Here is a 15,465-nt window from a genome sequence, read left to right as displayed (position 1 = left end):
GAGAGTACTACTGGCACTGAGCTGGAAAGAAATGGAGGATGCTGCTAACCACCGTACAATGCACAACAGCCCCCCAAACAATTATCTAGCCCAAAAGGTCAACTATGCTAAAGTTGAGAAATCTTGCTACAAGCCAACATGCTACTGGGCAAACAAAACTTATTTGCAGACAGCCATTTGGCTGGGTGGCAGTAGTCCTCTAGTTTTCCTGACACCACATTGTAAATCTATATACATAATGGAAGACACTGGTACCTATGCTCTTTGTGTTCTAGCAGTTGACAGTCCCGACATGTCAATTTGTCACACGTCTCACAATAAAGCTTCAACTGCTCCTTTTTATGAAAAGGACAAAACACTGGTCGCTGACTAGTCACACCAACTGCCTCTGCAGAAACAATAGGAGGGAGGCAAAGAGATAAAATTAATACAATTATATACTAAATGATTATTCGATTTGATGTTTGCATTCAAATCCACTAACAGAAAAGTACTAGTTTCATCTACAGCCTAACTCCAGTAAGTATTTTTGGGGGGGTATCAGGGATCAAACTCATGACCTTGGGCTTGCAAGGCAGGCACAATGCCACTGAGCTAACTCCCCGGCCTTCCACTGAGTATTAAAGATATTACAGTACTAAATATTTCCAGAATTTCATAAGAAAGAGTAAATGAGCTTTTCACTTTTACATATATTTTACCAAAATTTTTTTCAAAATCTATGAATTTAATATTAAAAGCAATGTAATAGGGCCAGGCATGTAGCTCAGTGGCAGCATAACTGCCTGGCAAGCACAAGGTCCTGAGTTCAATTGCCGGTACCAGAAAAAATAAAATAAAAGCAATAATGAAAACCCAAAAATGTAAATTTCATGTAATTTTTTAAAAAAAGCTTCTTTGGTTATCTATATAACAAGCAAATATCTCAAAGGAGGTTTTCAATAAGAGTAGCAGAAGGAAGAGAGTTATAAAACATTTTGGCCCTTTCCTTGTCTCTTTACAGAGAAAAGAAGTAAAAGACAGGAAGAAAACATAACTTTTAAAAAATTTGCTCTATGGTTACAACAAATTAAGACATTAGAAGAGTTGGAAGGTAAATAAAACAAAGGTAGAAGGATTCTATACCTAATTCATGTTGACCAATATTGTAAGCAAATTCCAATTGTAATGCTGACTTCTTTATATTAAAAAAGTACATTTAGGGGCCAGAGATTTAGCTCAGCGGCACTGCGCCTGCCTCACAAGTGCAAGGTCTTGAGTTTGATCCCCAGTACCAAAAAAAAAAAGTACATTTAATGTTTACTATTGTTCAAAATTAGTCAATATAGTAAAGTACAAAACGCAGGGCCGGGGATTTAGCTTAGTGGTTCTGCTGTCTGCCTCGAAAGCGCAAGGTCCCGAGTTCAATCCCCGGTACCAAAAAGAAAAGAAAATCAGCCAGGTGTGGTGGTGCATGCCTGTAATCCCAACACTCGGGAGGCTGAGGCAGGAGGATGGCTGCAAGTTAGAGGCCAGCCTGGGCTTCATAGTGAGTTCAAGGACAGCTTGAACTACATGGCGAGACCCTGTCTCAAAAATGAAAATTCAATGACAGAAGTAAAAAGGACACGCGAGAATGGATTTATTACCTGGAGATACTTCCTCCTTTTGTCTGACAGTGTGGTCTTTTGTAAACTTCACCCTCTGATGAGCTCTAATGCATGTCTTACAAAGCCATTCAACACACTCTACACAAAACCCATTAGCTTCTGCATTGTCTTCACAGCTTGTGCATACCTAACAATTTAAAAAAGAAAACCACGACAGGTAAATTTTTGAGAAAAATGAAAAGCTTGTCACATCACTAGTCAATAGTGTTTGTAAATTTAAGCTGACATTACGTGGTAAACTATATGCACATGAACGGAAACAAGTATTAGGTACATTTTCTCGTTAGATCAATATACTAATTATTCCAGGCACTGTGCTAGGTGTTGATGCTATAATAATCAGAAAAAGCAAATAATTCTTGCCCTTATGATACTTACAGTCTCACAGATGGAGAACAGGTTCAAATCCCAGTTCCCCCACTGGCTAAATGAGTGGTCTTAGGCAGTTTTGTCATCTTTACAATGACAGCAGCAGGGCCGGGGATTTAGCTCAGTGGTATCCTGCCTGCCTCACAGGTGCAAGGTCCTGAGCTCAATCCCCGCTACCACAAAAAAACAAAACAACTAAAAAAACCCGATAACAGCACAGATTTTTCTGAGTAGTTGTAAAGATTCAATAGGTGGCAAATACACATTATTGGAAAAAATCACACTAATATGAAACTACTGAGAAAGGAGATTTTTGAGAAGTTGTAAGAGCATGATGGATAAACTGCTGTCAATGTAGTAGGGTTGGAAGGCAGGGAAAGCAAGCGGAGAGATTACCCAGGGAAAGCTGTTCCTAAAAACATCATCTTAGTAACCAAGATATGAAAGCTGAGCTAACAAACTACAAGATGAAAAGCCTTCTAGGCAGAAAGAAAAGCTGCAAGCAAGGAGAACAATGAAGAGTTAAAAGAACTCAAAAGAGGAAGTCAGGTGTGGTGGCACAAGCCTGTGATCCCAGCACGCTGAGAAGCAGAGGCAGGAGGATTGCTTTGAGTTCAAGGCCAGCCTGGGCTACATAGTGAGACCCTGTCTCAAGAAACCAAAAAACTGAAAGGAAACAAGTGTGACAGAAGTGCCGAGAGCAAGGAGGAAACTAGCAGAAGGAGCTGGTGGCAAGGCAAGCAGGGACCACATGGAGCAGGGTCCCAGACAGTGGTGATCCCTTTTTGTAGAAGTCTATTGAAAGCTTTTAAGAAAGAAAATAGCATGGCCAGATTTGCATTTTAAAATCACTTTTGTTACAATGTAGAGAGCAAGACAAACTAGGTTTTCCAGGGGCTTTGGTGAGGGTTGATGGAAGTGCAGATGAGAAGAGAATGAGTTTGGGGAGATGCAGGAAACAAAGCTCCTTTAGATGATGTACTGGGTATGGGCGGTAAGAGACAGCACCTATATTTCAATCTGCAGTTACTACGTAGAGGTGGCATATTACAGTTACTATTCTTAAGTAATTCTTGCTACCCTCTGGATTGGTTTTTTTGTTTTTTACTTTTTGAGACAGGGTCTCACTTTGTAGTGCAGACTGGCCTCAAACTTATAGCAATCCTCCTGCCTCAGTCTCCTGAGTGCTGGGATTTTAGGCATGCACCAGCACACCTGGCTAGTTTTGTTACCTTATTTGTGTCTGGGAAGAAAAACATTTTCTTTTCATTCAGAGATTGCCAAGTTCTGGTTACTTGGATAACAGGTCTATAAACAAAACCCAACATTTCTCAGATTTAATTATCTTCAACCTTTCTAATACTGTTTGATACTGCTGATGTCTGCGTCCTAGAAATCATATGGATTCTTCACTAATTTCTAATCCTCACCTCCCTGAATGTCTCTCTGGATCCTATCTACCACTCCCCTTCTTCTGATTCTAGAGATTTCTGTTGGATCTGGGAATTGACCTGATTTCCTTCCTTAGGCTTACCTATTCCCTATATAAGGATGTCACCTAAAATCTAATCTCCACAGCCGCCTACAAAAGGAATGAAGAATGTCCATATATGCTGCTCTAGTAATAAAGCAAAACTAGAAAATGAAAAGCAGGAAGTGTACGTAAATACTACTGTGTATTTAAGAAAGATGAGATGAAGGCTATTTAAAATTATGTGTAATGTTAACAATATAGGAATAAACCATAAAAGCAATTTTCCTATAAGGTGGGGAGGAAATAAGGTAGATGGGTAGATAAGACAGGGATAGAAGTTCTGTGAATATGCCCTATTTCACAGATTTTATTTTAGGAGTACCTGAATGCTTTACATGTAGTTGTACAAATATAAATTTCAAAAATTAAAATTCTAGGCTGAGGATGTAGCTCAGTCCTACATTCATCTTGGAGAACTGATACATATACATGTTCCATCTTAATCATTTTTCACTTTCATCATGCTCCCTTCTAACCCCTTTTCCACTTCCACAAAGTCTACCTCCCCATTTCTTATCATCCCTTTTTTATTTGGCTCTTATTTTGGGTTTCTCATGTAAAAGAGTATATGTGAGGCCCTGGGTCCAGGTCCTCAATACCAACAAACAAAAACTTTAAATTCCTAAATTTAAAAAAAAAATGGGGGGGCCGGGGATTTACCTCAGTGGTTCCGGCACCTGCCGCACAAGTGCAAGGTCCCGAGTTCAATCCCTGGTACCAAAAAAAAAAAAAAAGAAAGAAAGAAAAAAAAATGGGGGCTGGTGGTTTAACCACACACATGCAAAAAAAAAAAAAAAAAAAAAAATTGTTATACGGGATTTTAAAACATTATACTTTCATTGAATACTTCCAGTACATGCATGAAGCAACTGCTGTCTTTCTTGCTATTTTCTTAGGAATGCTCTACAATTTCCTCTCAGCCTCAACTACACTATTCCATACCCTCTTATTCTGCAAGCCATACTTATGCTTTATAAGCTGGTTTCACTTTAGCTCCTAATAATGAGTGGTGCTGGAAGGAAACTACAATCCCAGAGGAAGCGGAAACCTGATTCCTGCAGTCAGCTTTCTGCTTATGATTTCTGTGTGCACCACACCAGACAATGCTGCCTCATCCCCACAGCAGCAGTTCCTTCCTATGGCAAGCTAGCTGTGGTTTGCAATGTTTCCAGTATTTGTATAACCAGTTTTATTGCAACCCACTTCCCACCAGCACCAAGGTGTCAGAGGCCTGGGTCCCAAGCTAAACACTCAGACTCTGGTACCAGCCAGGCTGCACCATCCTCCTCATGTTTGAGGTGAAGTTCCACAAGGACTTTCCTTTAAGTGTGCAGCATTTGGGCCTCCCACAATTGGTACCTGTGGCACTTTTAACAATTTTCATGGGCCGGGGATTTAGCTCAGTGGTTCTGACACCTGAGCAAGCGCAAGGTCCTGAGTTCGATCCCGGTACCAAAAAAAAAAAAAAGAATTTTCTTCTAAGCTAAATAAATCAAGACACCAAAGGCTAAATATCACATGGTTTCTCTTATATGAAAAACTCAAAACATAAATAATTTAAAGAACCAAATAAAAGAGGGAGGATAGGAAACAGGGAGGTGAACTTGGGAAGAGATTGGAAGGGGAGGTGGGAAAGGTGCGAGAGGTGAGAGCAAGAAGCAAAATGATTAAGATATGTCATGTACATGTATTAATTCCCCAAAATCAATGTAATTTTTATGTATCACAAACATATACTAATAAAAAAGTTGTTTTTATCTTTTCAGAAAACAACTTTAGGAAGGGGAGAGATCAGAGTTACAGGCTGGAATCTGGAAAAAATCCATATATAGACTGTGTTTATAACTATAGGAAGAGATGTAGATAGAGACTAGGCTGGAGCTCATCAGTGTGTTGGGAAGGAAGAGTCCCTGAGATCAAAGGAGAGAAGGCTGTGTTTCCAGAAGAAGCACATACAACTATGTACAGTACACAGTACTCGATAGTGTGATAAATGACTGCTACTGTTTTAGGTACTTATCGTAACATGCTGTGCTTTTCATCTTTTAGAGCCTAACTCTACTTATATAAAAGAGTTTACTGTAAAACAGTGTGCTGCTATGCCAGTGGTAGCCTCAGGTATCTCGTGTTTAACTGCGTATTTGGATAATATCAAGGGGTCATCACAGATGATTAACATATACCTCCGCAGTCTGCACTTAGAAGTTGGCACTCTGTGGGGTACTTTGCAATACACACAGGTGAAATTGCCTAATATCATATTTCTCAGATTATATTTCTATCATGTGTCACATGATTGTATTGAAATTTAAATTTTAAAAAATTGGCCTATGTGGAGTCTACTAGCTAATTAGAATTTTTTTTCCAGACCACTATTTGTTCAATATTAGTTTTGAAGGGCCAGGGATTTAGCTCAGTGGTTTTGCTGCCTGCTGTGCAAGCTCAAGGACATGAGTTCAATCCCTCATACCAAAAAAAACCAAAAAAACCAGTTTTGAAAATCTTTCTAAAACAAATCACATCCTTTGATGTCTTGTTAATGCTTGAGATGTTTTTTTAAATTATATGGAAAAATGTTTAAGTATTTTTCAGTTTTGCTTTGGTTGAGTTGTATTATATTTGAATATTATTATACTTTTTCCCTTGCATTGCTTTTCTTTGAATAATTTTAATTTTTGTATATGTTTAGTGAACGATAGTTATACATTTAAAAAAACAGTAAACAACTTTATATCTAGTTAACAAATTTTAAGAATTAAAATAGTACCTTTCTGCTTCAAGAGTAACATCATAAAAAAAAAAAAAAGAGTAACATCACATAACCTACAATATATTATGCATATTGATTTGTCCTGGAGAATACTGTTGCCCATGCCATTAAGAACAAAGATTTCAGCCGGGGATTTAGCTCAATGGTGCTGCCACCTGCCTCTCAAGCACAAAGTCCTGAGTTTGATCTCCAGTACTAAACAAAAACAACAAAGATTTCCAGTATAGAAGAGATCCAAATGTAAATCAAGAAAGTAAAACCCCTAATTCTAAATTTGACTGAGGAGTGGGGTGGGGATGTAGCTCAGTGGCACCACACTTGCCTGGCAAGCACAAGTCCTGAGTTTGATCCCCAATACTGTGCGCACACACACACACATACACATATAAACTCTCTTGTGGGGGGCACAAGCCTGTAATCTCAGCACTCAGGAGGCTGAGTCAGGAGGATTGCCAGGAGTTCAAGGATAGCCTAGGCTACATAGTGAGTTCAAGGTCAGCCTGAACTACCAGGAAGATCTTGTCTCAAAACAAAACAAAAAAATTGACTCGAGGAAAGAAGCCAACCCAATGGTAATAAGAACATAGTACCCATGTGGTGGTCTCCAAAACCAATTTGGAGCCAGACATAGTGGCACACCCCTGTAATTCCAGCACTTGGAAGGCTGAGGCAGGAGGATTGCTGTGAGTTTGAGGGCTACCTGGGCGACATAGTGAGACCCTGTCTCAAAACAAAAAACCAAAAAAAACAAAAAAGCAAAACCAATTTTGGGGAGTGTGCTAGGACTGAACTCAGGACCTTGTGTATGCTGAACATATATACTGTACTATACCCCGGACCAGTTTCCATTCTTCAAAGCTGGTGTCATAACAATTGGAAAGAATGTTTATCCTCTGTAGTAAGCCCTGTTTTGGCTTTTGATGAAAGTTCACATTAGGGAAAACCATGAGTACTGGTGAAACAAAACAAAGAATTTTAATTAGTAATGACAATGTTAATTTATAAAGCGAACCCTAAATTCCTGTAGTTCAAGAAACAAAAAGCACAGAAATTTGCTTTGTAGCCAGGCATGGTAGCACACGCCTGTGATCCCAGCACTGGGGAGGCGGGGGCTGAGGCTGAGGCTGAGGCTGAGGCAGGGGGAGCACCATGAGCTCGAGGCCAAACTGGGCAACACAGTGAGTCCAAGGCCAGGCTGAACTACACAGCCAAACCTTGTCTTCAAAAATAAAGTAAATAAAGGGCCGGGAATTTAGCTCAGTGGTACCACTGCCTGCCTCACAAGTGAAAGGTCCCAAGTTCGATCCCCAGTACCAAAAAAGAAAAAGCCTTGTATACTTCAACAATTTCTGATAAATATAGCAAATGATCATTTTTCCCTAACCAGATTTAGTTCCTTCTTTCGTCTTCTGTTCTAAATTAAAGAAACTGCCTACAGCACAGCGGTGGTGAACCTTTTAGAGCTTTCAATGATAACAGCCCACGGGCCATAGGTTCACCACCAGTGGGCTATAGGTAACATCAATGAATCGAAACTCACAAGGGGACCAATACACTAGAGTCATCACATGCTGTAATATTCTTCTCAGCCTGGCTAACCCCTGCTAGAGTGCCACAGCTTATCTTTAGGGATCTGACATCTTAATTTAAGAGGCCAAGAAAAATGTTCTATATGTGGGTTACAGAAGTAGGGAGGAAAAGAAAGATTCCATTGAATCTCATCCAACACTTTAGCTAGCTGGGTGTGGTGGCACATGCCTATAATCCCAGCATAAGAGAGGCTGAGGCAGGAGGATCATCACCAGTTGGAGGCCAGCTTGGGCTACATAGTGAGTTGGAGGTCAGCCTGAACTACGTAGAGACCCTATCTCAAAAAACAAAACAACATCAACAAAAGTAATACCATGTATCAGTGGCACCAGGCCTACCTTGCAAGCACAAGGTCCTGAGTTTGATCCCAGGTACCAAAAAAACAAAGAAAACAACCCACCAACAACAAAAGTAATACCATGTAGAAAAGAATGCTTAGTTAAAAATGTAAAAACCTAGCCAGGTATGTTGGTGTATGCCTGTAATCCCAGCACTGGATGCTGACGTAGGGGGATCACTGGGAGTTTGAAGCCAGCCTGGTCTATGCATTGAGTTCAAGGCCAGCCTGCACTACAAAGAGAGACCTTGTCTCAAAAGACCAAAACCAAAACCAACCAAAACAAAAAAGTAGAAACTGGGCTGGGGATTTAGCTCAGTGGTTCCGGTGCCTGCCTATCAAGCGCAAGGTCCCGAGTTTGATCCCTGGTACCAAAGAAAAAAAGTAGAAAGCCTACTGATCAAGAAACCCTACTGAGGGCTGGGGATTTAGCTCAGTGGTTTCGCCGCCTGCTGCACAAGCACAAGGACCCAAGTTCAATCCCTGGTATCAAAAAAAAAAAAAAAAAAAGAAACCCTATTGATCAAGATATAATGGATTTCACATTTATCATTAAATAATTTATCAGCAAAATATAAAAATGAAAAAGACAGAAATAAAAATCTAAATGACAGTGCACAGCAGCAAGTAAAAGAAATGGAATAATAACATCAAATAATGTCTTTCTCTGGAGGGCATGAAGACAGCAGGGCTGCAATGAGGAACTTCTGTCCTGACCCTGTTTTATTTCTTAAGCTGAACTAATCACTGCTATTTTTAAAGCTATTACATGACTTCATAGATGAACAGTCTGAAGTTTGGCTGCTTTCATAGTTGAGCTCTCCAGTATTTTAGGTTGTCTCATCAACAGCGGGAAAGAAAGGCTCAAAAAGTATATACACACTTACCTGATTAGACTTTTCCACTGTACTGCTGGGAACCTCAGTAGTGTCCTTCACAAAAAAATTATCTATGATGTGTCTCTCAGCACATTCTTGGCTGCAAATCGGGCATCGAATGACTCCAACTGGGAAAGACAAAGTGACATTCTATATTGAGTACTAAACCAAAACATGTCATGTCAACTCTGAGTTCTTTCTTAGCATCCACTCTTTATAATGCTTTCAAAATCCATAAGCTAGTTAGCTATACATATGATTCTACTTCTATATCACAGTTACAAAATAGTGCATAGCCCCTCATAATTTTAAGTGACATGCCCTCTCACCAAATAAACAGTCCCTCATGGCCACTCTTTCACTACTCGGTAACTTCTCTAGCAGTGCTTCTTAAACACGCATATACAGAACCACAGAAATATTTTAAAAGAACAAGAAACTGGTTTTCTTTAAACCTACAAAATCAGGATTTCTGAAAGTAGAGCACAGACATCATGGATATAAAATCTCCACAGGATATTACAGAACACTATTCTCTGTTTTCCTTTAACAAATAAAAAATGGTGTTCCTTTGAAAACAAAACAAGAAACAATTCTCTTCCATAGTGCTTGGTAAGACAGTAATAATTATAAACAAATTAAAGATTGAATACAAATTTGAAAACTGTACTAGGGTTCTCAGATACATTTTTAAAATGAAATGCAAGCCAGGCATGGTGGTGCATGCCTATAATCCCAGTATTTGGGAAGCTGAGGCAGAAGGATTGCTGCGAGTTTGAGGCTTGCATGGGCTACATGGTGAGTTCAAAACCAGCCTCAAATACATAGTGAGACTACACAGTGTTTCAAAAAATCAAAAAGAGCGGGTGTGGTGGCAGAGGCCTACAATCCCAGCACTCTAGGTTGAGGCAGGAGGATCTCTGCAAGATCAAGGCCAGCCTGAATTACACAGGAGACTCTGTCTCAAAAATAAAAAAAAAAAAAGAAATGCATAAGAACAAACACAAAGTAATCCAAAAGCCAACTTTATATATACACATATTCAAGTTAGAAACAAAATTTCAATTTAAAGAATTCCATTTGGGGCTGGGTGTGTTGTTCAGTGCTGGAGTGCTGGCCTAGGATGTGGAGGCCACAGGTTCAACCCAGGGACTGCAAACAACAATCCACTTTCCAATAGCAATAAACATATTCTATGCACATATTAAAAGAGATGTGTAAAGGTCATTACTGAGAAAAATGTTAATTAAAACATTTAAAAGTATCTAAATAATGAAGAGATCACGTTCATTATGGTAAAGATGCCAACTCTCTCCGAGCACATCTACAGATTCGAAGGAGTTCTGCTAGCAAACCCAATAGGGATTTTAGTGGAATTTTATGAGCCAGAAAGACATGCCCACTAAACAAGGAGACTTATGACAAAACTACAATAATTACAATGATGTGGTATTTGTAAAAATAAACAGAAATAGAATTAAATACACCTATCAGAAACAGACCTAGATATATACGCTCAACAGACAACACTAAAAATCAACAGGAAAATAAATGAACTTTTTGGGACACTTGAACTAAACTAGGATGAAGTTAGAACCTTACTTTACGTGGACCCAAAAGTAATTAGTGTGGGCAGATTAAGAACTTTACAACATTTGCTGTAGTTTGGATGTTGAATGCCCCCAATGGCCCAAAGTAGCACCACTGAGAAATGGCAGAAGCTTCAGGAGAGGCCAATGGGGTAGGTCCTTAGGCCCCTGGGGTTGGGCTCCAGGGAAAGTACTTTGTGACCACCAGCTTCCTTCTCCCCATTCCCTCTGCCTCACAGTCCTACCATGACTCAATGCCTCACCACAAGCTCAAAGTAATGGGCCCAACTGATTACCCATTGAAAGCTCCAAAAATGTAATTCAAAATTATTCTTTTGTCTTTATAAATTGATTGTTTTTAGGCATTTTGTTATACTAATGGAAAGTTGAGTAAAGCAACATCCACAAAGAAATATAGAATAATATCTTTGTGACCTTGGAGTAGGAATAAACTTATAAACCAAAAGAACTAAAAGCAAGATTGCTGGGCATTTGGTTCAGGGGCACCCTGCCTGCCTTGCAAGTACAAGGTCCTAAGTTTGATTCCTGGTACCAGAAAAAATAAAAATAAAAATAAATAAATGAAAAAGATCAGTATATTCAACTTTGTACAGAACTACAAGTAGCCAAATATTACTGTTTAAAGTGAGAAGACAAGCCCTAAACTGGAAGATATGTTCAACACATATGAACATTTACAGCATTGTTTCTTGGTTATTTATCCCTAAACAATACAGTAAACAACCATATACTGCATATTAGGTATTACAAATACAGGCATGATTTAAGTATATGGGAGGATACCCATACATTACATGAAAATTCTACATAAGAGACTTGAGGATCTCTGGGTTTTGGTGCTATAACCAATCTCCACAGATCCTGAGGGATAAATGTAGCTACACTAATCAGAAATGTTGGTTACAGATGAAGGGGCACACATATACAGAAGTTGAATAAAACAAAACAGAAAACCAGACACAAAGCCATACAAGTTGGAACTGGTTGACAGAACCACAAAAGCCATCTTTATCCTGACCCTAACTCTAATAGATAATGTGAAATAAGAAGAAAAGGTCCAAAGGGCAAGGGGAAGTAGAAAAGGGTTAGGGTTAGGGTTACAGTACTAAATACCACCTAAAGAAATCAAAGCTGACTTAAATTCTTGGAGATGTGTATGTACTGAGTTCACAGAGGGAAAACTCAGCACAGTAAAGATGTCAGTTCTCCAGAAATTCATCGATAGGCATATATATTCCTATCAAAATCACAGCAATACTTTTTGTGTTTACATACAAGTATACCCAAAGATTTTATATAGGAAGGAAAAGGTATTAGAATAGTGAAATTAATTCTGAAAAAAGTGAGAAGAATCACTATATCCAATTTTTAGACCCATACGTACAGTAATTAAGACCAAGGGGTCCTAGAGGAAGGGAAGATACATAAACAAATGGACTAGAACAACGGACCCAGAATTAAGTCGTTTTGATCAATTGTACTGGAATTGGTTATACATAGGCAAAAACAAATGAAAAAATGAACTTGTACTTTATACTTTTACTTAAATATAAACTTTATACTTTTATATAAATTTAACTCAAAGTGAGTTGAATTTAAATATAAATCACAAAATTTATAAAACCTTAAGAAAAATCTTAATGACTTAGGACTTGATCTAGAATTCTTAAATACGATACAAAAACCACACCTGCCTTGCAAGCACAAGGTCCTGAGTTTGATCTCTGGTACCAAAGGAGGGAGGGACTAAGGAGGCATCAGTATAGTTATTAGAACAGCTGAAATAAAAATGGTGACAACATCAAACAGAGAAACTGGCTTTCTCACACATTGTCAATGGGAATGTAAAATGGTAGCCACTCTGGAACACAGTCTGTTTCTTTAATAACTAAATATGAATTTATAATATATTTTAACTCAGCAATCTCATTCAAGGACATCCTAGAGAAAAAAAACTGAAATCCACACAAAAACCTAAAACTAAGGTAACAGTTAAATAAACTGGTACACCCATACCATGAAATTTAGCAACAAAAAGCATCACTTAATAACAGAATAAATTGGATGAAGCCAAAAAGCCACTTTCAAAGGGTCATTTATGAATGAAATAACTTACAAAATATTCTCAAAATGAGATTATATAGAGAACATAGTAGTGGGGCTAGGGAAGAAGGAAGAGGGCAGGTGTGACTATAAAGGAGTAGCATGAAGGAGAGTTGCTTTGTGGTGATGGAACTCTGTTCTGTATCCTGACCTTAATGGTTTTGTGAAGCACTAAAGTTCTCTGAAGAAACAGTAGTAATGACACTGCAGACTATCTGATCTCAGTTTAGTATAACACTATGGAGACAAAGAACATTGCAAGCCTACAGCCAAAATCATCTTTGGGCTGTTAGGCCTTTTAGAAAATTAGCCATTTTACTTTTAAGCTTTGTTATGTGGCCTAATATTCTCCTATTAGGTAAACCTCTCAGAATATATTGTTGAGCTTAGTAAATGTTTGCTGCAGTCTGATGAGAAGTAGACCACTAGGGCCCACCAACCCTAAAACTAAGAAAGTTGTAACACCTGAAACTTACAGAAAAAATGCCCTCACTTTGCTACCAAATGCTTCCCATCAATTTATTCTTTGAATGTACAGACTTTATTCTTCTGTATGAAAGTTCACATAACCTCTATCCCTTCAGATAGCATGATTTGAGATAACTTGAACATGTTCTCGATCTTTGGTCACTCACCTTTGACCCAGAATAAATGATTTACTTCCTTTAAAGCAGAGTAGTCAACAGTGGTTACATGAATCTACACATATGATGTGGCATGGCTATAGGCACTATTGTAACAATATCAATTTCCTGGTTTTGGTATCATATTATAGTTATGTAAGGCGTAGCACTGGGTAAAATGGGGTGCACAGGACCTGTCTGCAACTTTCCATGAATCTATGATTATTCCAAAAATAAAATGTTTTAAAAACCCTAAATGAACTCATTTGTTCTTAGTGTTCTCTTAATGTACACTACTTTATCCTTATGATACAGATGAGCAAGCAAATCAGAGCGTAGTTAACTTGGCCAAAGACACATTAGTGGAGCTAACCACTGTCCAGGTCCTGTCTACTTAGTGCACTTTATAAAAGTATCTTAGAAAAAGATCATCATAGGTTATACCATTAGTTCACAGATTTAAAAAGAATTCCATTTGTGTTTGGCTGTGAATTTGACCTAATTTAATTTAAACACAAGTATAGTAATACTATCCCAGCAGTCCTTTCTTACCCATAAAGTTAGTGGGAAATGTAATTTCTATCCTTCCAGTTCCAAGCACTTGTGATTTCTTTACACAAATCAGTAGAGAACAGCACCTAGAACATGTCTTTCAAAAAAAATAGACCAATTAAAAGCTTAGTAAGAAAAAAAATAATTTTCCAATAAGGGCGGACCTTTTGACCTTAACCACTGACCACTGTGTGTTAATGGTCATGGTTACTTTTATATGTTATTAAGTTATGTTGAAATTTTAGGGCCAAAGATTTAGTTCAGTGGTTTTGCCCCTGCTGCGCATGCGCAAGGACCAGAGTTCGATCCTCAGTACCAAAAAAATAAAAAATAAAAAATAAAATATAACTTCAAGTTTGTTTTCAAATGTCACCTTTGATGAAGCTTACACCCTCCACCACCTTCCTGTAGGCCTCATCTTATGCTGGTCTAATTATTTACTCCTTGGCATTCATTATCCTCTTACTTGATGTACTTATGACTGTCTGGCTATACCAAATAGAACATAAAATGCCACGGGACAGGGATTTTTTTTTAATCTATTCAAGTCACTTATATTGTAAAACACCTAGAAATGTGTCTAGGATACAGTGCTCAATGAGTTATTTGTGGACAAATGAAGTTCCTTAGCAACACTCATACTCTGTGAGCCACAATTCCACCGTAGAGAAACCTGTACTTCAGCATCAAGACACATGTGTAACTACAGGATGTACTATGAATGAATACAACTTAAGATAATGAGGAGCTGGCTGGGACAGTACAATCTCTATTTCCGGACCCTTAGAAACAGGATGTTCTTCAATGCTTTAGCCCAGCGACTCATGCTGCCCCTGGGTTCCAGGCTGCTTACTGGGGTCTTCACTTGCAGTACACAGACAAGATTTCATCACCTCTGGGCAGCTTTCCTAAACCTTATGGGAATGGTTTACAATGAATCATCAGCTGACACTTGATACCTATCTGCATCATAACTGGTTATGAGTGTTCTGTCTCACTGAACTTAGGTGAGTAGTAAAAATGCAGTGGTGGGCTGAAATAGTGACCAGCATAATAAACCTGTTTCACAATATGAAATCTAAAGGACTTTATAGTATCAGACAAAGTAAACTTCAGAATACAGACTCTTAACAGAACACTGAATAATGATGAAGGGGACAATTCTTCAAGATGACAAAATCCTAAATAAACCTGTATCTAGTTAACAGCACTTCACAAAAAAATAACAAACAAAATGATGCAGGTATGGCTGGGGACGTAGCTCAGTGGCACCATACCTGCCTGGCAAACAAGGTCCTGAGTTCAATCCCTAGCACTGCAAAAAAAAAAAAGAGGGGGATGGGAATTTAGCTCAGCGGTTCCGCTGCCTGGCCAGCAAGCACAAGGACCCGAGTTTGATCCCCGGTACCCTCCCCCAAAAAAGGAAGGAAAATCTAAACTATAGGAAAGA

At 38.6% G+C, this 15,465-nt stretch overlaps 1 protein-coding gene across 3 annotated transcripts in view; it reads right to left on the bottom strand.

The window, feature by feature from the left end:
* Positions 1–15,465, bottom strand: part of Trim24 (tripartite motif containing 24) — a 109,059-nt gene that overhangs the window by 64,307 nt on the left and 29,287 nt on the right. For 2 of the 3 annotated variants that reach the window (XM_087205904.1, XM_087205905.1), the window contains exons 2-4: positions 9,137–9,255; positions 1,629–1,776; positions 256–388 (exon numbers count right to left, since the gene is read on the bottom strand). In XM_087205904.1, coding sequence (XP_087062030.1) covers positions 256–388; positions 1,629–1,776; positions 9,137–9,255 — 400 coding nt within the window. Of the gene's footprint in view, positions 1–255; positions 389–1,628; positions 1,777–7,154; positions 7,275–9,136; positions 9,256–15,465 lie in introns of those variants that run through there. The other variant, XM_087205906.1, reaches the window with a different exon arrangement.

Source organism: Heterocephalus glaber, unplaced genomic scaffold (genome assembly GCF_053883595.1).
Source record: "Heterocephalus glaber isolate CG9 unplaced genomic scaffold, H.glaber_assembly_v1.0 deba00000621, whole genome shotgun sequence".
Lineage (NCBI taxonomy): Eukaryota > Metazoa > Chordata > Mammalia > Rodentia > Bathyergidae > Heterocephalus > Heterocephalus glaber.
Note: the sequence above shows the minus strand (reverse complement) of the source record. Positions and strands in the feature narration are given on the sequence as shown.